The sequence below is a fragment of the Excalfactoria chinensis genome, chromosome 4, assembly GCF_039878825.1.
Source record: "Excalfactoria chinensis isolate bCotChi1 chromosome 4, bCotChi1.hap2, whole genome shotgun sequence".
In the NCBI taxonomy this organism is placed as follows: domain Eukaryota; kingdom Metazoa; phylum Chordata; class Aves; order Galliformes; family Phasianidae; genus Excalfactoria; species Excalfactoria chinensis.
In genome coordinates, this window is record NC_092828.1 from 33,053,962 (window position 1) to 33,081,424 (window position 27,463).

The following is a 27,463-nucleotide window of genomic DNA, read 5'->3' on the forward strand; positions in this document are numbered from 1 at the left end:
CTGTTGTTTAAACTGGTGTGCAAGAAAGGTAGCAAAAACTACAGTTGCAATTGGGTAGCTTGGTAAAGCTTCCTTTTAGGAAGATACAGACCAACACCTCCACAGAGATTGTCTGTTGTAATCTATTCTCATGATATTCTGTGATTCTAAGTTTTCCCACTTAGTGCATTCTAAAGTGATTAAAGGTGGGAAGTTGTCTTGTTCCCAGAGAGTACTGGTAATGTCATTCTGCTTTGCTTAAGTGGTCGGTTTGATCAGAATAACATCATTCCATATTACTGGTTCCAGCCAGAACTATGACTGATGTGTATCAAAATTCTTTATGCAGACATACCTTTACCCATGGAGTCCAAAAGCACATAATGCAGTGAAGAGCATGCACCCATTAATCATCACAGGGAACATCACTCAAAGGATATTTGAAATATAGGTTTCAATGCAAGGTAATTGGAATATATCAGATTAAGAAGTCCTGTCTGCCCTAGTGATAGCCTGCTTTTTCTAGTTGGTACAGACAAAAATATAGATTGCAAAAGCAATGGAACATTGGGGCCATGTGGTCCGTGTCTGGTGTTGAAAGTATAATGGACTCCCAACTCTAATCATAAGGAGTAACTGAAAATAATATAGTTCTAAGGTGTCTGGATTTTTAGGCTTACATGGCTCTTGTATTAACATTACTTTCATTTTGTTTCCTAACCTGTGTTAGAATGGATACACCCCTCTACACATTGCTGCCAAGAAAAATCAGATGCAGATAGCTACCACACTGTTGAACTATGGGGCTGAGACCAACATTTTGACCAAACAGGGAGTGACACCACTTCATTTAGCCTCCCAAGAAGGTCACACAGACATGGTGACATTGCTTTTGGAGAAAGGAGCCAATATCCACGTGGCAACAAAGGTAACTCACAGCTGGAGACAAAGTGCTATCTATGTCAGGAGCATCCAGGAAAATATAGAACACAGTGTGGGATTGAGGTCATGCTCTCAGAAGTTCTCTACTTCCTTGTATGCATATCTGTGAGTCTGCAGAAATGACAAAGATGAGCAAGCAGTAGAAGTGAGGAGAGGATACATAGGAGAGGAAGATAGATTGATCAGTTAACCTGTATCACGTAATTAATAAGTTCACTGCGTAGCCCACTACAGGAGCTGCAGCTCTTTGCTGTGAACAGAGAAAAAAGGGGTACCACCTGCTCTGATAGAGAGGTAATGGGAGAAAAGAGACTAGATAAAATGGTTTCTGAGGCATTCAGAAAGGTGAGACAGCTGCATTTTATTGTGTTGCAACCTTGCCATCTCTCAGCTGTTTCAGGTATGTTCCTCAAATTTTACATTAGATTCAAAGGATGAGGAATGTAAAATTCTGGAGTTTTTGGGTCTGTGGGTTGATTTAATTACATATAACAGAAACCTGAGAGCTGCAGTCCAAAATAATTTAGTGCCAGCAAAGGCTCTTTATTATCATATATCTTACCCTTCAACGATCTTGCCAAGGTGAAGAAATGAGCAGCAAATAACATAACTACAGTATTAGTGGAGTAGTGAGTGAAAAAGAAAACTGCTCTGAAGAATCTGTCCAATCCTTTCAGTTTCCTATGGTTATACTTGATAGGCCTACATAGAAGAGAAACGTAGAGAAAACCTAGATTTTCATAGCTCACCAGATTTATATGGGCATATATATAAATCTTATTTACCTAAATTTGAAAGCCTGTAGTTTTTGTTCATATAAGCCAAAACGAATGACTCAAGTCTCTCATTGTCTAGCATTAATGTTGTGTGTTATATAACCAACAAGGGACAGTGCAGTTTTCATTTCTCTCAGTAAGTGTATTCCCTTCCTTGCTGATGGCCAAGCACCATCAGTATCACAGTGAGCTTTCAGTTAATTACTATATCCATTTAGCATCTTTGAGTGGGATCTGTTTTGGGGTTAGTTTCTTCATTCTGACTCTTGCCTGCAGTTGTTAAGGTTCCCTCCTCTACCATCTGAGGAGTGGGAAGCACAACACCCTAATTTATTAATGGAACTCTCAGCTTCCTTAGTGACGTTATACTATAAAATCCAAGTGTGATCATTGATGCCTGAGGCATTTACTCTGTTGTTATGGTGATGTAATTTCTGTGGAGCTATTTGTCAGCCAGACAAAAGAAGCATCAACTCTACTTTGTTTAAAACATACATTTAGAAGCTGTTGTTAGAATCATTTCATCCTTTAAAGATGAGAAAGGCTAGATTTGTAATGTGAAGAAGGTTTTATTTATTTATTTGTTTATGTTCTATATTCAATTTCCAGACTGGACTGACATCCCTCCACCTTGCAGCTCAAGAAGATAAAGTAAATGTAGCTGAAATACTCACAAAACATGGTGCAAACCAAGATGCTCAGACAAAGGTAAAACATGGCATGGCTACTTGTCTCCAGTGTGCCAAAGGATGCTATCATTATAAAGGAATATTCCACTGAACTTGCAGTTTTATTCCTATGTTCTCTTGTAGCTCGGTTATACACCTTTAATTGTGGCATGTCACTATGGAAACATCAAAATGGTGAATTTTCTTCTCAAGCAGGGAGCAAATGTCAATGCAAAAACAAAGGTAAAGAATTTTTCATTCTATCTTGTGCTCTTTATTGTGAACTTGTTAATGAAATGCTATGGATACATACCACTAAGCACCTAGGAACTGTAATTACTGACTGGTAGATGTCAACATGTTTTGATCTATGGCTACAGTGGAATACATTCTGTCTGCTGCATCACCTTGTTCAGTGTTCACAAAAGAAAAGTCAGATAACTCTTTGGGATTCTGTAAGGGAATTGCTATTTTTTGCTGTAGTTGTTGTGGCTTTATTTGGTTTTGTTTTCTCCTTCTTTTCATTTGTAACTAACAAGTTTATTTCTGATTTCATTCACACGTGGCTTACACCAGTGTAATGCCGATGTTTTGCCAAACTACAATTCAGAATTTGGGTGATTCCAAGTTCTCTCTGATCTGATTTGGGAGAAGAGTGGGAAAAATTACTCACAATCAAAGCATGTGTGACATGATTTATTCAGGACAGGTTGGGGTTTTTTTTGAGGGGGAGCTGGTTATGCTATTATCGACTGATTCTACTGAAGTCAACTGAACTGTCTGTAGCCAAATACTGAATGTAATCCACAGACTTTAGCAATTTCTTCCAATGCAAACTGGTGTACATAACAAAAAAGTGTGTTGCCCTGTGGATCAAGAAGTTTTTATCTCCCGAGTTTACAATACAGAGGTTCTGGTGACTACATCAGTGTGTTGCACCAAAGACATTACCACATCACTCTTATCCAGTGAAGGCTACCCTGGAGCTACAAGTCTTCAGCAAAGTTAAAGCTGATGTCAGGCAATAGCTTATTTCTAGTTTCATGTTGGATTTCTTGGGATCAATGTGAAAATGTCCACTGATATTGCTGATGATGTACTTAGTGTTTGTAAAATTCAAACCATATCATAAGCTACTAGTCATTCTGGCCAGCTTATCTGTTCCCAGCTGTCATCTATGGGATGGATTCATTTCTCTGAGTATGAGTGTTTCACTACAGTGGTCACTGTCAACAAGAAAAGAAGCAAGTAGCAAAGCCAATTAAAAAAAACATATGCTGGCCTGTCTTTTGTTAGATCATCCCAAATCAATGGGTTCTGAAAGAACTGGCAGCCCTACTAGAAAAACAGCTGATAAAAATTAATAAAGCAGATGTTAGCAGAATCCAAATGGTAGCTGCCTAAACATGCAGCTGAGGTGCTTATAGGCTAAATAAAGGGACATACCTACTTTCATGCTTATTCTAATTCTGATTTAGAAAATGAGGAATTATTTATCTTTCCAGAAATTGGATTATATCGTGAGATGTTAGATAATATGTGAATAAAAATATTATCTTTATGTTCTCATTAATCTAGGGATCTAATATTATTATCACTGTAGATTTATTGTCTCCATTTCAATTGGTGGCATAATTTCTTTTAGAAATGTCTGAAAAAGAGCAGAATTATGCAGACCAAATTTTCTAATCTAATTGCTGATGTTTATTTTTCTTCTTTATTTGCTCTTTATGGTAACCACCGTGGATTACAGAATGGGTACACTCCTCTCCACCAAGCTGCTCAACAAGGTCACACTCACATCATTAATGTCCTTCTCCAACATGGAGCTAAGCCCAATGCCATCACCACTGTAAGTGTGAAGTGCTTGTGGGAAGTGTTTCTCCTTTCTAGGGCTAAAGAGAAAACCTTTGATTTGGTGAACGTTTTCTTTGTACAGCTTGTTGTCAGATGTGTAAATGTAATATTTCTTCTTCTCCTTTTCATTATACTCATATGGCAGTTCATTTATAACTCACTGCAGTAAGCTAAATGTGAGATGAAGAAACTGCTTTCTGAGTTGCAGCGTCAGGCTGGCCACACCTACTTGGTTTCATTGCCTGGGACAGCTTTTTCTAATGCCAGCTAGGAATGCAACTTTCTTGTTTGATGTTGATGTTATTTGTCACCTCTACTTGGACAGTGTTTAAAATTCATCCAGAAAATCCAAAACACAAGTCCTTCCTCAGAGCTGCCCAGGTAACCATTATTCCAACTGCATGAAGGAATCTTATGTGAAGTTATCCAAGATAGCAGTTTATGTTACATGATCCAAATTCTTAGTATCCAAGCCACATATCCAAGATTCTAATTTGTGCTTATCGTCAAGCAAGAAAGCCTTGCAGTCAGCTTCTGAGACTGAAGGTTCTACTAGACACCTTCAGTGTTCAGTCTTCTAGTTTGGGCTGTAAAGCCAACTCTTACCAAAATCCAAGGAGAATTCTCAAGACTACGTCTGCCCAGCAGTTTGTGTGCCTTATCAGGTGGTAGCTTTGTTGTTCACACAATGCTGCTTTTAAAAAAGAAAACTGACAAAAGAGAATTTTGACCTGCAGCAGCTGACTGGGGGATATGGGACTGGGATATGGGATATTAACCTGTAAGTGACAGTAACAGTCATGTTATTTGTTCTGTGAAGATCCTTACCAGTTCTTTTTGTGCTGCTAACTCACAAACCCTATGTTGCTTTACGGTTGCTGAGATAGTCTAATGCGCAGGAACTTAAACTGTAGATAACCTGGTACTGAAGGAGGGAGAAGACTTCAGGCTGATATTCTTCACACAGAGCAGCGGTATCACAAGAGAAATCGTTCTGTACAGTGGTTTTCCATGTCTCCCCTAGTAGGCCAGCTCGTTTTTTAACATGCTTGAATTCAAAGAAATATAAAACATTTCAGGGTGCGAGTCTGTGTGAAGAATCATGGAATATGCCCCTTCTCTCCACTCCCCAAGCTGAATACTGCAGGCCCAAGGACTGCCACATCACACAGAGCCATGTGACTTAGAGCAGCCTCTGCGGCCACTTAGGCTGAACTGGCTGCCAGTCACGTTGGTTAGTTCTGCTGGGAAGTTATGCCCTCAAAAGAGTTGTGGATGATTTAGCAAGTTTCTGATACTTCAAGTATTTTTATTTTTTATTTTTTTGTGAGAGAAGGTTCATTAATTTTGTTTCCTGTTGTGTCTGGCTTTTTGCTGCAGAGGAAATGTTCCTTGAAATAAATTACCGTGGACGCTATTTTGAAGCAGTTTGAATAGAATTTTAAATGCAGTGAGACAGACAGCAATCTTAATTACTGTTCATTTAAATTGAAAACTTACACACTAGGTTCAGAAATCTGAATTAATAGTACTTACCTCTCAACCTATTTTAATGTTCTAAGTGATTAATTGAAGATAAATACACCTAAACAATAACTGAATTACCATTTCAATGTGTGTTTACTGAATAGCATGTATCTAATGGGCGTGTATACTGCAAATAAGCGTATTTAAATGGAAAACAGTTTCCAACCCCCAAGCCTTATATAGGTTTTGATGCTTGGTACATCATCAGCTTGTATTTACTATTACAGCATGTAAAATTTTGTTGTAAAGTGGAACAGAATTGTATGTGGAGTATACAGCCATAATCTTGTATTCCTCAAAGAGGGACTGCGCCAGGTAAAGCTTTAACAGTTTCAGCTGGAAATGGAAGTCTAAGATTTTTAAATATATATATATATATTTTTCAGAAGTCTCTCTCATATAAAGCAGTTTATGCTACATGAACCATGAACTTCTGCAGACGAGCCATCTTGTAGCGTAGAATTTGACCACCTAAGGGTTAAACCATACCGCCCTTTTTTAAATAATTCAGACTAGCAGGCGGATGTATGTGTTGTGTTACCATGGGAACCAGAGCTATAGTCTTAAAGGAGTTGCAAAGACAGAGTCAGATGTAACAGTAAAAAAAACAGTGATTTTCCTAGGCTGCGCCTTGTTTTGGATGGAAATGCTGGCTCATGCAGTGTTGAGAGTGATCTCATTGGTTCACATCACAATCCTCCCTCTCATTTCTCTCTCTCTCTTCCCTTCTCTTTTTCTCTTCAGAATGGTAACACTGCCTTAGCTATTGCTAGGCGTCTGGGATATATCTCAGTGGTCGATACGCTGAAGGTTGTAACGGAGGAGATTACTACCACCACAACTGTGAGTTGTAGACGCATTAAAATCTCTCTGTTTTTTATTCAGAATGTTGTCTTTCTCTTCTATGCTCAGATTCTCCACAAACCTCTTTTTATTTTCTGGTCTAAGTCCCTTTTTCTGTTTGATTTTTGCAAAAGTGCTGTAGTGCTTTCAGTATGATTTTTTAAGCATGTAGAAGTGTGTGCAATACATTAGGTTTTACTGAGCCAGATAACAGATTTTATGTGCATACAGATGGAAAACAGCTATTCAGGGACTGAGTAAAACTTTTTTATTTCTGGAGAGAGGTCCAAGCTGCAAATCCAAACTTTCCAGTAGTTTGTGAGCTGGTTAGATCCTGTCTTGTCTTTTTACCTCTCCCTTTCACTCTCACCTTATGTTTCCACACTTCTTGTAACACCTGCTGAGGCTTAAACATTGCAGCACACCACAGCAAGCTTCTTAGCATCTGAACTGTACCAGCCATGGAGCAGTGCCAGCCCTAATGTTGTTTGCTCTGAATCACATTGGTCATTTTTTTTTTTCACTCAAATGGATCCTGTTTTTCCAAAATGTGAAAGAATTTTTGTGAATGTGCTCAGTCCTCTGTGTTCTCGGTAATCTGTATTTTGACTTCAGAGTTCATGAATAATAGTTGCTGAACATCAGCCAGATGGTACTGTTCCTTTAAGCCAGGAAAAACACAGATTCTGACAATCTGGAAGGGGAGGGTTTTCTCTTCTTGGACTTCTACCTCCCATTTATGACTTCTTAGCATTTAGGAAGGGAGGATGTCATAAATAGTGCATCATTTAAAAAAATCAATTTTAATATAAACTTCCATTACTGCATTTTATCTTGAAACCTTGCTGTAGGTTCATTGCTTCTGTTTTTTAATGCAAGAAACATTAGAAGTTTAGAAAACAGATCTAAGTGTCACTCAGGAGCTCACAGATGTGAAAATCCTCAGATTACTGGTAACTTTAGTGCTTTAAAGATGCCACTACTCAATTAGGGAAGGGGCTAGGGGAGGAAATCCAGACTGTTTTGTAAAAAGACATCCATATCCATCCCTAAGACATCCATAATAATTTTGATTTTGCTACATGCTGACAGCAAGTTCTACTGATATTAAATAAGGAAGATGGAATAAAAGCAGCGTGGCATAGGGTTACAAATGGAGTTAGCCATAATTTATTAATGACCTGCAAGAATCAAACTGAGTCAGGTTTGGACAAGGAATTCCAACATAGTTCCAGAAGTCTCTAAATAAAGACCGAATGATTTTGTTAATACTTAGGTTCTTATTCAATCATATAACACATCTCACGTGTGCATGCATAAGCACTTTCGTATCTGTTTGAAGATCAAAAAAATAAATAAATATATAGATAGCACTTTTCAAGAAACATTAGCTCTGTTCTTGAAGGCACATTTTTTATCCTCAAATGACACCTTTGCTACTCTCTGTGCTGTCTTGTCACCACTTTCTATGTGTGCTTGACAGAAGTTGTACCATCCTTTCTACTGTGTGTTGTGTAGCACTGTACAGCCCTGTACACTGTCATGTACATGTCACATGTCTCGTAACAGTAAGAATTCCCATGTCAAAAGGCACCTGTGAGTTATTTACTTTGGATAAATGTTTCTTTAAACTTTGAGAGTAGTGGACTTTTCAACCTATTTCTAGATGCTTGAGGTCTGTGATGGAATCAAACACCAAAAAATACTTGCATAGTGACTTATAATGCTTGCATATGAGAGACATGTGAAATCTTGTACTGTGCACAAAGCTCCATTTTTAAAAGTCAGATGGGAACCCTCAGTAAAATCAGCAGATTTTTCAGAATTGAATTTGTCTGAATCTTACACCTTAGGGATATATAGGATGTGAACCACATTATGATTACAGATCATGATTACTGTTGATTAAACATAATTCTGAACAAGTGCTATAAAGGAGAGAGAAATAGCAGGCGCTTTCAGGCATTCCCTGTAGTAAAGTTCTCCAGTCAGCAGGGGCTAGCAATTGCTAAACCAGAACATGCAATTTAGTACTGAAAAAAAGTTACTGTCACCATAGCTACTTCATTCTGTAAGGTTGTAGTGGAGTGGTGCATGGAGGATTTTAGAGTGGTCGGTTCTTTATTAATATTCAAGTCACTGGCATTTAACATGAAGAAAACATCTTGAATGCCAATGCCTTTGGTCTAACTCTGAACAAATGTTCTTACTTACACAAGTATCAGTGAAGCTACGTGAATATAAAGCAAAAGAGACAACATAGTGCATGTATTTTTACTTAGTTTAGAAATGAATAGGAGGTCAGTCAGAATAAGCCAGGCTTTCAAAGGTGCTGCAATTAATTTTGGGGTTGTTTGTACAAATAAACATATACTTGCCATGGACAAATTAATACATGAAGAGCTGCAGATTGTTAATGTTATACTGCTGTAGAGTAAGCAGTTGCTGAATGAGCATATAGTTTTATATACATACATCTGAATTATTATGCTTGAGCACAATGGAAGTTTTAAACACAAAAGCTTAAAGTGAGGTACATAACTGAACTGTCAGTGGTGCCGAACAGTGGCAACTTTGAGAAATATGCACTGAGCAATTTGCAAAGTGGGCCATTCATGGGATTAGATAAGGATTTCAGATTTTGAGAGTATTTGGCTTTTTTTGATGTGCCTAGAAATTTTAAAAAAAAATCAAGTACTCTGGAAGATTTTGTCTAAAGCAAAAATAAATTAATTCCCCGCTTCTGATGGGAGTTATGTAGCATTAATTATCCTAATGAATTGAGTGTTTCAGAGATGTCATTGCGAAGTTTTTCTTCTTCTGAAATACACAAACACATCCACATACATCAGTTCTCTTTTCCAAACTTTTTCTTGGTTTAAAATTATGAAATAATTTTCTTATACTGAGGGGAAAATTAGGAAATAAACAAAATATCACTATTCATTTGTCAATAAATAATAATATCTGAGATTGTGCTTTCCAGGGACCAGGATGCATGTGATTTAGGAATAAATTGATATTGTGATAAATAAACCTTAGCTACAAGGGTCTGCAGATCTAAGCAAATACTAAGACAATATACCCAACATACATTTGAGAAGATATTCTGTACATATAGCTTGTGACCTCTTGTATTTGTAACATCCTGTGTTCTTCTAATGAAATTGATTTTGTACTTAAGGTGAATGGGGAACCAAGTTTTCTTAGATAAATTTTGGTCATACAACAAGCATACAAAATGTTTTGTGACTCTTAGGCAATGCATTTCTTTTCCCTTCCTTCAGAATCTGATCATCTCCTGTCTGTTTGTTCTCCTGAATTTTCAGTTATTTTACATGAAGAGCATACAGTATAGAATTTGTCCTACACTTGGAGTAGATATAGTTAAAGAGGCAATTACAATGCTAATAAATTGATACTTACATACACATTAGTTATTTGCTTGAAAAATATACAGCCCACTTCACTTGGGCTTATTTCTTTAGCACAGTGTTGGTGATTCTTTTGATTAGAATGAGTTTAATTGTTGAAGAGATGAGGTCAGTGTCACCTGAACATATGCTTGCTCTGCATCTGTCACATCTGGCTTTGATGCTCTAATGCCCTACTGCTGCCTGACCTTTCTGCCTGAGACAAGCTATGGCAGTGCAAGGGGGGATATCAGATATATCAGTGGAGGCATTTAGTGAATATAAACTATTTTTTCAGTGCAGAGCAAAAAGCAACAGAAATGGGTAATTTAATGAATTGTGTGTAAGAATAACTTCAGGAAGCCTAATTAGGATTTCCATTTGAAGCAAATGTCATTGACCTTTCCATGTATCTCAAGAGGGTGAACGGAAAACTGGTGTCAAAGTTAAATACATTTTCAGAAATGTAAAGCAGACTCATTAAACACTTTTCCAGAGTAATCACAATTGCTAAGTTAGTTATTTTTAGAGATGTAGTATCTTAGAATAATCGAAAGTGCCATCTTTGTCAGTTCATTAGCCAGATAGAAATCTGAAGCAGAATTTGGAAAGGCATGATAAGCTTGGTGTCAGTGGGCATTTTCCCAAAGTCGTGCTGCATAAAGTCCTTGAGATTTGGCTGACATTAACTGTCACACAGATTATATACTCTTTCACTGCTTCTGCGTATAATGTTAATTTATGCTTGATAGATACCATCCCCAATAGGGAGTGAAGTGTGACCTCAGTGGGAGTTTCACAAGACACGTGTACTCTTCACATTCCCTTCCATGCCAGATGGGCACATCTGCTGCTACATACCTTAAAGGGATGATGTGATTTCCCTCCACAGTTCCTCAGCGAAGCGGACTGGCTGCAGATCTGGGTGGAGCTAGGGAAATATTTATTTTTCTGTTGTGACTAATGCTGTTCTGATCGCTGCTGTTATTTAAGTCCCTGACATTTTGTCTCCTGTATTGTAACACACTTAAGAGTTTCCTTTAAACAGCTTTTTTACACATTGCACTTTTTACAGTTTTATTAAATTCATTCTCTCCTTCTCCAATGTCTGTCTTGTTGCTAAAAGGATGCCCCCATTCTTAATTCAGCACCCATGAGCATCTTCTGTTTCCTTCTGGAAGTCATTTATGCAGATCAAATCATATTAAAAAACATCTTACAACATTCTCTTGCTCTGTTCTCTTGCACTTAAAATGTCCTTCCAGCTGTACTTGATCCGTTTTTGCTCTCTACCACAAAATCAGAATTTCCAAATAACTTTGTTCTGCTGTGCACATGATTTGGGGGAATATACAGGATTTATTAAATGGATGTCATTAATATGCAGTGTAGTCACTTTCAGGGGGTGAGGGGAGAAGGAAATATTTCAAGTGATCTGTGTAGATTGCTCACAGCTTTTTTTAGTTTAAAAATTTCACATCATAACTTCATTTCCAAATGCTTTACTATTTAATAATTTCCATATGCCACATGCAACTTTCTGAAACTCTTCTGTAGACATTACCTAATTCGTTTTAAAATCATCTTGGAAACACTGAACTGAATTGTTCTGCATGCAGCACTTAAAAATAAATTTGCTTAGAGCTTGCTTTTCTTTCCTTTTTTTTCCTCTCTGATCAGCTTGTTAGCTTTTATTCTGTGTGTTGTACTTTTCTGACTGAGCAAATCTTGCCCCATACAGCACTGTGAACAGGAACTTGTGAAGTAATGATGAAGGATAACGTTAAGGGGATGGGAATTGTTATAAAGTATCTCAGCAGATCCTACTGTTGCTGCTGTTGAAATATTCAATGATAATATTCTTTGCTGCTTCTTTTGGTGCTTAATTTGAGGATTAAAGATTCTGTCTTTGCAGACTGTAACAGAGAAGCACAAGCTAAATGTACCCGAAACAATGACTGAGGTCCTGGATGTTTCAGATGAAGAAGGTGAGCAACTTTGCCTAAGTTCCTATTCCATATCACTTGTGCCACCTGTAATACAGGCATAGGATAGCTGCTTAAGAACTTGGACATCTTTATTTTGAAGTGATTGATGATCTATGTAATAACTTTTTTTTTAAATGATGTAGTCATCATGGTATTTGAATAAGAAAGCCAAAAATCAACCAAACTGGAATCCTGTTTCATTTTCACAAAAAAACCCACAAACCACCCATACTATCTTATCTGAACCAAATCAGGAAAAGAGAACATTTCTTGACATTTTTGAATTTAAATGTAATGCTTTTCTAAAGCTGAATTTGACCCTCTCATAAAGAGGAATTTGAGCAGTAAGTATTTTGGCTCGCTGCCACTTATTTCAGATACATTTACCTAGGAGTTTTGTTTAATTGGAAACATGCGTGTAAGAAGAGGCGTAAGGTGGAAGGTGAGGAGGCTGCTCCCTAGAGGGGGGTGTTTGGCACACACAAGTCACAGATGGATATTGCATGACATAAAGTAACAACATGCTAATAACTTGGCACTTTGGTCCTGGACGTTTCTATGTGTACAGACAAGAGGCATATGTTATATCGCTTAGCTAAGTTCCCCAAAATGTTCTGTGAACTTCTGTAGGGACTGCTAAAGTACTGTGGTTTTAAGAATTAAGGAAATAACTTTAAAATGTGCCTGATGAATGGCAGCTTACAAATTTTTATCACCATAGCATCTGATGAATGCATGCCTATTTGCAAAAAGAAGAAAACAATTCTAAGTTCTTTTTGATGATTAATGGTATTAACTAATATTATAGTATCTTACATATGACATTTCATTGTTACTGTCATTATTCTCTTGTATTAATAATCTGTAGAGTGATTATGATTTCAAAAAATCCAAAGTTATTAGGAACGAGTTGAAGGTGCTGGTTAATTGGTTGGTTTATTTTCTTTTCTTTTTACAAAGAGCTTGTGGTTCCAAATTTTACTTGAAGTTAATGGCATTCATATTCCTAAACTCTTCATATTACTCTGAGAGTTTTGCTGATTAATGAGTTACATTCTTGAGAAAATACTGTGTTTGGTCTACAGATACTGTTTGCTTACTTATTTTTTTTTGAGTGCTTGCAAAACTTCAAGTGAAAGCAACCATGTATAATTTTCTTTTAATATTGAAGACCTTTAGCATCACATTCACTTTGATTTAATTTCCTTTATTCTTGAGAACTACTCTTGAGCTATCTTTAAATCTGGAAAGCATAGTGTGTCTTTCTGCTTCTACAGAATTCATGTTTGGGGTATTCCTTTTTCTCAAGTGAATCTATATGTTGCACAGCCTTTAAACATTCTGATGATGAACGCTTCAGTGATGGGGAAGTATATAATGGCACGGGTGTCATTAGCAGAAATTCATGGAGTAAGATTTACAAACTTTCTCTTTGTGTTTGACTTGGTGTGTTTGTTTTTTGTACAACAAAATTTTTCCTAATCTGGGTTCCTAACACTGCTCCATTCTGTTACTTTTAAAAAACGTGGCACAGTGTGTGTTTCCTGAAGGGTGGGAGGATGAAGGGAAAATCCAGGGTTTACTACCTGTATTTTTAGTTAATTGGCAGAAAGTACTGTGGCTGTCCAGCATGACTAATGATCTCCACTGCATTGAATTAACATTCTCTCCTTTCTGTTACTGTCTGACACCTACTGTTTGTCAATAACCAGCTGATATGATAGAAGTACTTTGGCACGTTTCCTTTCGGGCCTGTGCTGAGTGCCCATACTGATGAGCACCTATGTGATCCTGCTATGGGTTGTCATGCAGGTTGGCCAAAGTTAAAGCTCTTCATGCCATTGTCCTTGTAAAAACAGTTTCTAGAGGCAAAACATCAAGTATGTTTCAAAAATTGCTAACGTGGATGGTATTTATCACGAGAGCATAAAATGGCTGGGGGCTCTTTGGAGAACTTCCTAAACAAAGAACATGAACCCCTTAGTGATTATGTAGTCTTTGTCAGAGGCTAGCAAAAGGTTTCTGTAATACTGTGTTCTGAGCAGCTTTCTAGTGGCACAGCATGTTCTGAAATCAATTAATATGACATGATAAACCTGTCAGTTGTAGTCATACAATGATAAAGTTGAACACAACAAGGCTTTTGGAGCAAATAAATATTTCAGATCCCATTGTGGAACCTCTTTATCGTGGGTGATTATAATTTTGCATTTTGCTAGGGAAACAGTTGTTTGTGTACTTGATGTGCTTTTACATTAGCAGTACGGTATTCCTACTCCTAAAATCGAGTCTTAGCAGTATGAAATAAAGAACCATGTAGCCTATCAAATACTTGGGCTTGGCATGTAAGGAATTTAATTTTCATGTATCACTTTCACATTAAGCACTTAGCATTGGTACTTGGAATTCTTTACCTTTTGCTGTACCTTAGTATGGCCTTTCCTTTGAACACAACACGGTTATATTTTTATTTTAAAATTGGTTTTGATTCAATTTAAAAAAAAACATATTTGCTTGACACTGCACAGAGTCATAACAGTGCAGATGTAAAACAATCAGTGTTCAGAAGATCATGCTTGATCGTGAAAAACAAACAAACAAAAAGGTTAAGAATGTGGTTCGCCTCTCGAATCAGGACAGCAGTTCAGATTCTGACAGGCATAGATGTTATGTGATGAGATTCCTGAAACCTGTGTCTGTGCCAGATACAGCGGTACAAGAAAGAAGTTTGCATTTTTATCATTGTATCTGGTTTTGTCATTTGTCTGTACTACTACAGTGCGTAGTTTCTTTAAAGCTCTTGCCACAAAGGAAGTAATTTGCACTTGAGGTGTCCTTAGGGCAGTAAAGGACAATTGCTGCAAAGTATCATTTAAAGTGTGCGAGAGTTAAACCTGCAGATTTAGTGAAAGTAAGCACATGCAAATGTTTCTGTTAGGACTGAGCCAGTGCAGGCACATGATGAAATCTAGGTTTACTTTTTTTTTTTTTTTCTTACATCAATATTGTATTGAGGAGCATGTTGCTGCTTGTCTGTACGCATTTCTTATATTACTTTAATGGCAAAAGAACTGCATGGGCTACATGATTTACCTTTGTGATTCCCATCTGAGACAGAACAAGAAGTGTAGCTCTCCATATGGAACATGCAATACTGACCAATAAAACAGGTTATTGAAGAAGCTCTCATTTATGTCAGTCTGGACTTCCTTACCCTCCAATTCAGTTTTCAATCCAGTTTACCTCTAAAAGCTCTGGTTTCACTGTCCCTTTGAGAATATGTTGATAGGTGTAACCACATGTTTCTGCATCTTCTGTTATGTCAGTACACGTGCTTTACCATGTAGTTCTGACAAGCTACTTTTTTTGGCCAGACTACTCTGCAAGCAGAATGGAGTAGTAAAGGTGAAGTAAAAGGTGAGATAGTATTGTAGCGATAACATTCCCAAGGAGGCTGTTCACGTTGCACAGATGTTAATTGTGACATTTCAATTGCAGAAAAGGTTTAGACAAGATTCGTGCAAGCTATCATGTGCAAATAATCAATGTAGTCTGAAAAATTAGATGGAATCTTAATATCCAGATTTAAAGCACCCCTATTATGAGGAGTGCTTGCCTAAAGGTTGGTAAAGATTCTTCACAGTGCCTGGTTGAGACATGAAGTGTTGTATTATAACTTTGTATTTCTTGAAAAAAAAACAGCCACCTACAAGTAATGAAATAATATTAAATATAAGGTCAGTAAGACATAGAAATATCATCATGTCCTTAAGTGATTTAATAGATTTAATATACCTGCATACAGTAGTGACAAAAAAAGCTTTTGCTTACATGATGTTGTAGAGATTATTTATAATATATTTTTATCCTTCTGCCTGAGCAAAAGGAGGATTTTTTTATTTATTTAGCCTCTATGTGCAAGACACCCTAATGCCAGAGCAAATCTGAAGGTTGGTTGCCTTTTTTTGTCTGCATCTTGTCAATGCAAAGATACTCAGTGTGATAGTAAGGTGATCAGTTTTTCTCCCGTAGCTTTATTGACATTGTTGCTAGGAGCTGCAAAGAAAAAAGTCACAACAAAGACTTATTTGGATTTGTCCATTGAAATCCTTCAGACAGAATATAGCTTTGTTAGTATCTGGTATTGTCATTACAAAGGAATTAAACTTGGTTTTGTCGGGGTAGAATCTGCTAAAGATTGCTCACTTGTCAACATTTTAGCAGTGAAAAATTGGAGTTTGTGGATAGGCTGCAAAAATTTTGTCCAAGTTTTAAAGAAACTGGTTCTCTTAATTTGCTTCCATGTTATTAATGGAAAATAGAATTAACCAAATTAGCAGAGAATTCTGCAGGCGTGACCAAAAGTACAGACACATTTTTTGTGCAAAGAAGGAATAATGCATGGGCAAGACCAGGAGACAGTACTGTATTTACTTACAGATTCTATCCTAAATTGTTACTGTATGACCAATGTTGAGCACTGAATTATTTTCTTCAGAGACTGAAGTTAGAGGGAGATGTACAACAGATTCTTCATTGCAGTATATCTTAATCAGCATGTTAAATAGGGAAAATGCATTTTTGACTGGTCTTACCCATCGGATCTAAACATGTCTTTAAAGCTACTGGATGTTATTCTACTCACCACTGATAGAAGCTGACTGCTTTTACATTTGCATTAACCTTAATTAGCTAAAAATTTTCCGAAGCAGAGTAATATTACCCATTCTGTGCATAGCAGATATCTTGGTCAGCTGTTCCTTCTGAAAAGTGACTTGGGTATCAGTATATAACATTTTACAAATCTTTTAAAAACTGCTACATAAAAAGGTACTTGCCATATGAATTTTCCAAAGGCAAAACGAGTAAGTATTTTAAATTCCTCTTAAGAAGGAAATACCTTAGGTCTTTTAACTTCAACAAGTGCGTAATTTTGCTCACAGATGCCCATACAGCTATGGCAAGCTTTCCTTGCTTAGTGCCTGGTGTGTTTCATATTGTGAGAAAATTTACTATGTCATAGTTGATACTTGATGTACACTGAGTTTTCTTCTTCATGAGAATAAAGCATTACTCTGGTGGAAAAAAAAAAAAAACCAACAAACCTGAATCACTTCTCTGTCACTTTCTCCAATGTGTTCTTTTAATAGTATTTTCTCTTCAGAATTCTTTATGGGGTCTGGTTTTTTGCTCCTCTTGTTACCATGCAAGGAACTCATTCAAGTCCCCAGTTGACTGTAGATCACATAGTAGCCCCACCAGACCTCAGGCTTGCCATCATGCCAGTTAAGATCTATGACCTTCCAAGGTTTCTGTGGCTTAGAGAGGTGGGAATAGCTTGTCCCAGTTCTAAAAAGACAGTACTTTCATTCTTTGTTATGTAGATCCAACATAACAGCTTTACAGATACCATAGCTATTACCTCTTGTAATTCAGGGAAGCTCTAAGAGTGTGGGAGCCATTAAATAGAGGATCGACTTCAGGAATGAGAAGTGTCCAAGGCAAGTGTCAGGGAAACTGTGTTATGCATTTCTTTTAAGAAGCTTACATCAGGACTTAATATTGCATTGAAAAAATCATGCTTGCCATAGCTGCCCCTTCTCCATCTGTTACTTGTAAGAAGCAGCAAATATCTGAGGAGCTGTAGACTGCACATTGCAGAGAAAACAGTAATTTTGGCAAATTCATATAGTTTTATCTGGCTATAAAAACATCTATTTAAAGCAATTTCTGGCAGATTATATCACAAGTATCTTTCTTTTTTTTTTTTTTAACTTTTTCTTATATTTTCTGTTTATTTTAATCATTCCAGAGGAATTCTTATATGGAAGTTATCTTTTTGTGATTCACTTGAATTGCAGAACACAGAACCTTTGTTGCTGCTTCCCAAAAAGGGCTAGTGCTATGGCTGTATAGCCAGAATGGTGTGGTAGAAGATTTAAAACTGCTTCCTTGATCAAACATTTGTATAGTTCCCTGGTTACGGTAGGTAGCATAATCTGGGGAAAGGGGAACCTCTTTAGCTTTAGAAATGTTCATCAGGCATTTGTTCAATCCTGCTTAGGGGTTGAATGTGGTTGCATTCTCCAAAGCTGTTGTCTCTTTAATATTATTTTGCATTTAAAGAATATTTTTGTTGAAATATCGCAAAGAGGTTCCTGATTGTTTCTTCGTTTAATCAGTAACTTATGTAGGAAATAGCCATTCCCTCTTCAGAAATGAGGAAAATCAGGAAGAAAAGGACAGGAATATCAATGTGAGTTTCCAATTCAGGTGGTTCAATAAAATTCTCTGTGTTCAGCCAGACTGTCACTGAAGGAGCAGATCTGTGGTCTCAGCATGCAGCCTGTTTCTCTTAGTAGAGCATTACATGATTTATGATGCTTAGTACCTGTGTTCAAGCAAGAGAAATCATCAGCATCAAACGTTTTGGTTTTTTTTTTCCTCAACTATAGTAACACAAATGCTTACTGTTTGAGTGTCCATTCAGATGCTAAAGATCTGCTCAGATGATTCCCCTTCTGCCAACAGACATCCTAGCAATGGATCTTAATTACTATTTTCTGTATATGAATATTATGTGTTAATGGTACACAGAAATAATATGTGATCAGCATAAAAAAAAGCAGACAGGTAAGAGCAATCATGTATAACTGCTGACTTGAGCATTAAGTTGATTGCTTGTTGGTTTCTGTGAGCTGATTAGGTTTATTCAGTGCAGTCTTTGAAAACAGCTCCACTGTAACTCTGACAGTGTTAGAAATAGAATTTATTCCTACTCCTTGATATACTCCGTGATATACTCATTTGAAAGGGCTGGTGGAAGAAAGTTTCTCATTCACGCTGGGTCTGTTTTTGGTGTGCCTACCTGCCTAACTGAACAGTCAATGAATACATGCAGTGCTGATTGCTTCTCAGAGGGCATGTTTCATGCTTCCTGCTTCATGGTTGTGAGTCTGCACACAATCATGTGATTGCTGCCTTTTAAATTCAGTTTCTGTGGCAGCTGTGTCTTTAAAGTTCAGGGTCTTTTGAGTCAATGAAGAACAAAAGGAGTTTTTTTGGGAGTGCATCTCCAGCACAAAACACAGCAGAGTAGAAGACTCCCCACCTCATGATTGCATGTCATGATGCAGAATTGTACTGGGATTCTGGTCAGGTCAGCTGTGTGATGTTGCTGCTGACATAGTAGCTCCTGCTGTGAGACAGTTTGCTGAGGTACAACACTGAATCATTGGCTTCAGTGTTTCTGAACGTGTGTGAATGCACAGCTCTGCACTCTGATATATGTGGATTCATGAGACCTAGAAGATCTGTGCTTCTCTTTGCTGCTTGAAGGAGTTATGCCATTGGTTGGCTTGGTCATGGCAAATAAAAATGTAAGACTAGAAGGTTGTTGCTAGCAACCATTAACATAGCTTTCACTTGCCCAGTATTGGTTTCTGAAATAGGTCTTCCTTGCATGAAGTAGTATTTAATTCTTAAGTTTATTGAATTTTCCTGTCCCAGTTCTCAGATTTGCTCTCTGTTGCAAACATCTACAGCAGGTCTGAGTTTGGGGGATCTTGCATTTTATTCCAAGGCATTGGTTTGACCACTGAAAACAGATTAGTGGGTGAACTGAATCACTGGTGAGAGAACATTAGGGCCGTGACACGTTGTATGTTATGGAAAAGCTACCGAACATACTGGGATTTATTTGCATTCTTCAAAATAAGAATAATAGCAGCAGCAAGTGCAGGATCTCAAATATTTGCCACTTTTTGTTTAAGTATTAAATATACATAGATTCCTAGTGTAGCGAATTTTTTGTTTGACTTTCTGTTGTTCATTGTTCCTTTCCAGTAAAATCCTAGGGTTTCTTTTAGAAGAGTCCAGCCAATTGGTAATTCCTTTTGTGTATTTTTCTTCCTTTTATATCTGCCCTGGAGAATATGGCATTACTCAGAAAAGCAGATTTTGACAAAATGTTTAGATGTATTTGGGAGATGAGCAGTGGCATTGATGAGGCTGAGGATGAACATGAATTCTTTAATTGAGACATGGCGCAATGTCAGCTTTAGGTGTTTTGTAAACTGTTTTCCCCATCAGGTAAGCCCCTAAAAGTCTATTGGTATCACTGAAGAAAAGAAGGTATTTTTTCAAGTCAATAGAAGATAAATCACTAAGTGTGTAATTCACTGAAATACACCCATGAGTTCATAGACTGCCACTGGAAGTCACTGAAGATTGATGTAAAGGACTCTGTGTGTCGTGAACTGTTTAGTAAGTGTGAAAACATGACTGTCATTAATTTAGTGGAGAATGTGAGTGAAGCATTGCTAACATGATTAAACAGGGTAATTTCTTGTACTGCTAAGAACTAAAACTAAGAACTAAAACTAAGAACTTGTAAAAATTGCAAAATAAAGAAGCTCACGGTCAGCTGAGTATGTGATTTCTTCCCAGCAGATAACAGCTGTATGTTTTTATACAAATTATGGGAGAACGAACTGACTGAGATTAGGAAGTATAGCTGTGTGAGATATTCTTATGATGACGTTGTTAGTGGTAGGATGAATGAGCGCTTCTTACATAGACAGTTTTTGTGTTTGTTCATCTCTTTAAGTAAAGATGGAAGGTAACAAGGCTTAGTAGGGAGTGATGTTAGCTTCTAGATCACTCACTCAAGACAAGTATGCTAGCAAGTAAGCTGTGTTACCAACAGATAAGATGTTCCGAAGACATTCTGAAATATTCATCTATACCCTTACTACTGTTTGCAGATGTTCACATCACACAAAACAGTTAGTGTTGCTTAGACTTATTACTGATGACTCTTTGATGGGAGGCCAAAGCTGAAATAAGAGTAGAGATGGGATTTTTAATTTTTTTTTTTTCTAAGGATGTGGGTGTGATCAAAGTGATGAAGACTTCATTTCTATTATAGATGGAATGTCTGCTGTGATTATTAGAATCTAGTTTATATGAAATCTAACTTTGAAGCTCCTTTTATTATTTATTTGGTTAACATAATTGCCTTAATATCTTCCAAGTTTTCCTTAAGCTCTGTGTTTTTAATGTGACATTACCAGGAAACAGAAGGCATCGTCTGTTAGAAGATGGGAAACATGCAATAATTAAATGCATTTTATTGTTTTCTGTGAAACAGTGCCCAGATTCTCCCTCTTAATGTGGGCAGATGGAATTTTCAAGAGCTGTTCTTGTTATACTGAAGAGATTTAGAACTCTTACATATAATATTTGTGTACACATAAAAAAAAAAAATCTTTAAAATCCCAAAGGTTAGTTGGTTTTAGGTGAAAAAATGTGGGTATATATTTGCTAGCTGAAACATCAAGCTAGAAAAACTAGTTTGATTTGTTTCATGTAAATAAATATCGAGATGTCTTCCCTGAGGAGTGAGCACCATTCATACAGTTTGTAATGTTAATAACATTTTGCAGAGGGAAAAAAGACCCTCTACCAGAAATAGCTGCAGTAACATTTATGATGTCTTTAAATCTCATGAACGGCAGTAGTCCAGATGCCCAAGTGAAAGCTATCTGAGACAGCATTGATAACACTTCCCTAACCCTTACAATCCTTTGGGTTTCTGAGTGTATCAGAGTGAATTACTGGCTGGGATGTGTAGCCTCTGAATACAGTTCCTGTACAGTCTCTTCACGTACCTGGAGAAGAGCTTCAGGTTCTTGATATTTTTTTTATGCAGCTAAGAAAATAAGAAAACCTGAACGTATTGATGGCTTAGGGCCGTGTTGTGTGGTTCTTTAGGCCACACGAAGCCACTGGCAGACTCATGCTAACCCTTGTGAAAGTGGCTGAAATGAATACATCTCCAGGAAGAAACTGTGGAGGGAAACCATGCTGCAAATGGAAATGGAAAGAACCCTGTATGCTGTTTGTCAGTTCAGAACATTATGTTTGTCTGACAGCAAAAGCTAACAGCGGCTTCATATAGACTGAATTTCCTGGGGAAAATCATTTGGGGCCTGAAAATTCAAGATTCATGCAAAAAGGTTGCTATATCCAATAACCAAGGCACTTAGGCATAGTTTCATTATGAATTACTTTTGGATAAATGATGAATAAAATCCATACACCTAACTTTACTTCCAGATTCTGATTGTTATTGCTTTGTTTTAGAAACATTTTTATGCTTAATGCACAAAGGTGATGGAACTTGCATGAGGCATTTTTGTATGATGTGGAATTTGGAAAATGGAGAATTCACATAAGGATTTGCAACTGTCAGGCATAAGTCCAGGGAAAATACCTTCTCAGCTAAAAACACATAGCATCCAATCAAATATGTGGTTATGTTTAATCATAGACTCTCCAGCACTGGTACAATAAACCAGTGACCAGAGAGCTTAAAAAAAAAAAAAAAAAAGAGGAAAAAAAAGGGATGTAGAGGCTGTGCTTTACAAAATAGCAACGATATTTGCCCCTCACCAGTATGTGCAATGAATACAGACTAAGTGTGATTGCTTTCTCAACTTTATTTTGAATTTTTTTAAATCTTGCTTGATGTGCCGGCTTCATTAAATACATTAATTGCTTGTGGTTTGCAGTGTTTCTTGACGGGAAAATGCCTTTGTTTTTATTGTGCAATCCAGCTCTTAGATTCCAATGTGTAAACAAAATTAAATGTGTATGTATGCTTATCTCTGTCCCGTCTCTGTTTGATTTAAAGGTGATGATACAATGACAGGAGATGGAGGAGAGTACCTTAGGCCAGAAGACCTCAAAGAACTAGGAGATGACTCTTTACCAAGCAGCCAGTTCTTAGATGGTATGAACTACCTGAGGTACAGCTTGGAAGGAGGGCGGTCTGACAGGTATTTGCCTGGACACGTATCCTTTCTGTTATTATGAGTGTTTGCATTCAATTTCTCAGTTTCTTTAGTTAAAGAGATAAACGGGATGACTCACTTAACATTTCTTCATGAAGTATGTCAGGGTATCAGTTACCACTTTGTAGGAGGAAGGTGTGGTCAGGAGAAATATTTCCCAGCCAGTCAAGAAATTAATACATCTGGCACTAATACCATATTCATAATCTAGTGAATAATTTGTTTCTGATTCTTATTTGGTTCTTGAAAAAGTGTGGCTTGTTTTATTGTCTTTGTGGTCAGGCAAAGGAAGAAGTCTTGTCTTTGAAAGGACTCATTAATCATCTTGATCTTCTTTTTACATGAGTCAGGGATTGTGTGGGTAGGTGAACAGTGTGTGCTAGTGTTAGGTGAGCTGACTTTCTTCTGAGCAGTTTGTGGGGAACTGACAAGGTTAGCTAAAAAATAATTTAAAGAAAGGAGGTCTTGGCAACAGAAATAATTTGTAGCCTACATCATTTTCGAGCTTTGACTGTTACGTTGGCAACATTTCCGAAGCTCAGTGAAGTCAGTAGGATCCATTCTGTTTACTTCAGTAGGCTGTGAATTGCTGCTGGAACAAAGGATGTCAGGAAACAGTTCAGTTTGCCTCACAGCATGTGTACATCCCTCATCAGTGAGGTCTTTTAAACTTGCAGCCTTTGTTGGTTTTTAGACAGCTTCACTGAATCCACTGAAAACAAAGTGACTGTATTGCTTTTTAAGTCTCAGATGATGTTTATGAACTGCATCAGAATGCTTAAAAATCAAAACCTTTTTTGATGCTTTTTCAATGGTAAAAATGTTTCTGAAGGCTTTTCATTTTTGTTGTTGTTTTTGTTTTTTAAGAGGTTGTATGAAGTGATTGTGCAGCCAAGTGTTAAGCCAGTTTCTGCTCCCATTTAGAACAGTTTAACTTTCAAAAAACTGTCAGTGGTTTTCAGTAGATTTTCACAGGCGTATAATTGATGTGTCCTATTGAGAATTGAATGAATACGGTTTCACATTGTTTACCATTCATGGTTATATTGAAGGAGAAGCAAGATGATAAAGAGAGAAGGTATGAAAAGAAGTGCATCTTTCTGACTCCATGGTGTCATTTTGGGTCACTATCAGGTTGCTGGTTGTAAGAATTTTCAGACTACTTAAATTATTTTGTTGTTGTTTTTTTTATTTTTTCTTATAATTTTCATTGCATTACACAGACTGGTTTTTAAAGAAATTCAGCAAAGCAAAATAGTACTAGCAGCTTCATATAATCTTATGCATTAGCAATTTGATTTAAAAACATTATTTTCTTTTGTAACCATCTTCCCTATTTATTTTATTTCTCTCTCCCCTTCATTCTTTTTCATACGCTTCCATAGCACCATGCCCAGGTAGGTATTACATAGCATGAAAACGCGTCTCTCTATCCTTTCATGGCACTTGTCTCTCTTTGTTCATTTTGAAGGCCTGCTGTGTGCTGGAATGTTAATCTTGAGAACCAAATGAATGATGTTGCTGTTGCAGATGGTTGTGGTCTCGAATGAATATGATATGCATAGGTGAATACAGATACAACATTTCAGTCAGTAAGACATTAGAAAGTTCACATATGACATAGCTTCTGTAACACAGAAACTCCCCTCAAGTAAGGATCAGGGAAGCTGCACAAGGTCGCAACAGCTGGAAATTTTCCTCTCATCGTGCTGCTGGGAAAGTTAGCTGTTCTCATTTTCTATGTGGAAAAACAGAGGTAGAATAAAAAATAAGTAGAATGGGCTACACAAGTTGGATTCCCTCTTTGAATATGGAGGGCAAAAACCATTTCAGGCCATATGAGATCACCAGTATTTGAATACTCCTTTTCAGTGTAGGTACCTTCCACCTTTTGTCCATGATATATATGAGGAAAATTTTCAGTCTCTAATAGTGACGTATTTTCAAGGCTGATTTATACAGTTTTCAATAATACCAGGTTATTTTCCCAGGTTTCTGAAACCCTATGCACTTCCCACAGTGATAGATACACTCAGCTGGACTAGAGGTTACTAGATCTGTCTACATGGACAGGTGGTTGGGCAAGTACTGCTGTATGGTCTTCTAGTTGTCCAGATTAGAAAGTTGGCTAGAATACACTGCTTTCCTTTTCTGGATACCATCTGGGATTCATTCAGGGCTTAGGAGAGGTGAATGGTATGTGCCTGTATGTACCTAAACACAAGCAAGGCATACATTAAGAGCTTTGTAGGGTTGCTGGATTTCACAGTTTACTTGCTGTGGCCGAGGAGAGTGCTGCTGACTTCTCAAACTGAGACAGAGATGTACCAGTTGGAAAGAATTTTCACTTAGACATTAGTGTTGTTTAGGAATACTCTTACAGGATTCCTGAAGAGAAATAAACAATTCTTTCTGTCTGATTACACTATGCTTCCCTAACTAGAATGACAATTCAGACAGGGTCTGTAGATCTCAGAATCACAGACTTCAAACAAACAACTGTTTGTTCTTCATGTACCTGGTGCTGTGCATGAAAGAGGGGCAGTGTTGTCTAAACACCACTTTTGAAATAAACAGTAGAAATATATAATAGAAAATTAAAACTAATTTATTGCAGAGCTCAGTCTTGTTTGTGCGTACCTTGTCTTTTGATGAAGTCCATACTCTCAGAAGTATTGAGTATTTATTGGAGGTAACATAGATGCACCACATACTGGAAATGTACTGGGTTGCTTGTAGTGGTTGTAGTAGTAATGTTGGGTTCTTGTAGGAGAATATGGACAAAATCACCTTACAGATTATCAGTCAAATCTAGTACCTATTCCCTTTCATCAATGTTGTGCGTTATATTATCTGGATGGCAGAACCTACAGTTTGGATGGAACTTCTTTCCAGCATTGCACGGCATAGCAAAGCAATTCTGAAAGTATGAAGTATTAAAGTGGAAAAAATCTAATGTTGGCAAATGGGATCTGCTACTGGAGCTTATTTTCCACCCAAAGAACAAATGTTCATTGAAGTACTCTTATTATGAGTAAGCAGCATGTACTGTGCCTACCTAGTTCACACTAAAATGTTTAACCAAAATATCCTTCTGTCAAGAGTGCCTTTCACTGTGTTTTTTTTTTCTGGAATGATTTTGTGCAGTCAGGGTGAACTACTTGAAGTCAAGATAATTCTTGTTTTAATGAAATCAGAATTATATTCCAGAAATGTACAATCCCAGAAATATATTCCTAGTATCAGCCTTACCTGTCATACGTCTTTTACTTGTCTGGGTGAAAGGCGTTGCGTGACATGTTGAAGAGGTTACTTGGTGGTAGACATTTTGTTTGTTTTCTCAAGACTTTCCTAAGGTTGATCCTTGTGTAATGCTTATCTGAGTTTTAGTATTGTACAATCCATCTATTATGCTAAGTTGGCCATTGGTACCTGCCAGTCATAATAGCACTGATCATTCCACAGTGTTACATATTCGTAATAAAAATAAGATTATCATTTTCTTTTAAAAAGGGATTAAAATGGGGGGTAGGAGGGATGAAGTTAGCTATTATTCCAAAAGGCTGATTGGTCTGAGCCAGACGGTAAAACCTGATTTCTTACGTTGTCTGCATTTAAGTACTTGAATGTCATGTCCACAATGTAATTGTGACAATCTTATTGCTGACAGATGAAAGTTAATTATCCCTAAAAAAATCTACATGTCAGAATAAATGCCTGCTGTTCTGATCCAGTGCTTTAGTCATTATGAGTAGTACTCATGGATGTATAAGCCACAAAAAAAAAAAAAGGCTGCTTCCTCTGGTTACATGTGCTGTATTCATCAGAGCACAGAACAATATCACAAAGTGAACGTACATTGTCTAAAGGTGGTAGATCTACTTTTAAAAGTCACTTTTAGATTCTCCTGCTAGTGAATGCATATAGAACACCAAGCTAGTGCTATTTGATAGCAGAAATGCCATTTACCTCAATATTTCCTTCTGTGGTGTCTTATTTGTCTTTTTGGCTTTTTGCTAGTGAATACTGCAGTTAAATTCTGAGCCAGTGCTTGGAAGCTGCTTATTTACTGCCTTGCATCCCTCATTGCTACAGCAACCAGTATTCTGTGGAGCTGTATGTGCTTAATGAGAAAACAGTGCTGACATTCAGATTGCCTCTCTAAAGATGCTGTTGGCATACAGAGGAAGAACTTTGTCTTACGCAGGAGCTTGCGGCTGGCCACAATTCACCTTGCTGTGTGTACCTTCCAGGGGACAATATCAAGATTTACTCATTTAAAGTTTTAATGGGATTAGCGTAGATCAGAACTAAGCTCTAGAAAGTGTCATTTCAGATTTTCTTCAGATTTAGCATTCTGTTTTTCTTGCATTATGTAGCAGGAGAGAGAACTCTTCAAAAGAGCCTTACTTAAAAGCAATTTGTGTTTCCTATAGCTATAATCATGCCACAAAGCCAAGTATGAAGCATTTGTGAATATAAACTGTAAAAGTAAATCTCCTAGACTAATCTCTAGGTTCTGCATTTGAAGTGAATACAAGTCAGTCAAAATGCTTTGTGGCCTTTGGTCAGAAAAGTAGCTCAGTAGACTTGTAAAGCTCTATTTTTGCCCCT

The 27,463-nt window shown here is 37.2% G+C and overlaps 1 protein-coding gene across 40 annotated transcripts in view; it reads left to right on the forward strand.

Moving 5' to 3' along the window:
- ANK2 (ankyrin 2) overlaps positions 1-27,463 on the forward strand; it is a 328,177-nt gene that overhangs the window by 244,529 nt on the left and 56,185 nt on the right. For all 40 annotated transcript variants that reach the window (XM_072335041.1, XM_072335035.1, XM_072335029.1 and 37 more), the window contains 7 exons: positions 710-907; positions 2,307-2,405; positions 2,510-2,608; positions 4,119-4,217; positions 6,494-6,592; positions 11,921-11,993; positions 22,690-22,834. In XM_072335041.1, the coding sequence (XP_072191142.1) occupies positions 710-907; positions 2,307-2,405; positions 2,510-2,608; positions 4,119-4,217; positions 6,494-6,592; positions 11,921-11,993; positions 22,690-22,834 (812 nt within the window). The remainder of the gene's footprint in view (positions 1-709; positions 908-2,306; positions 2,406-2,509; positions 2,609-4,118; positions 4,218-6,493; positions 6,593-11,920; positions 11,994-22,689; positions 22,835-27,463) is intronic.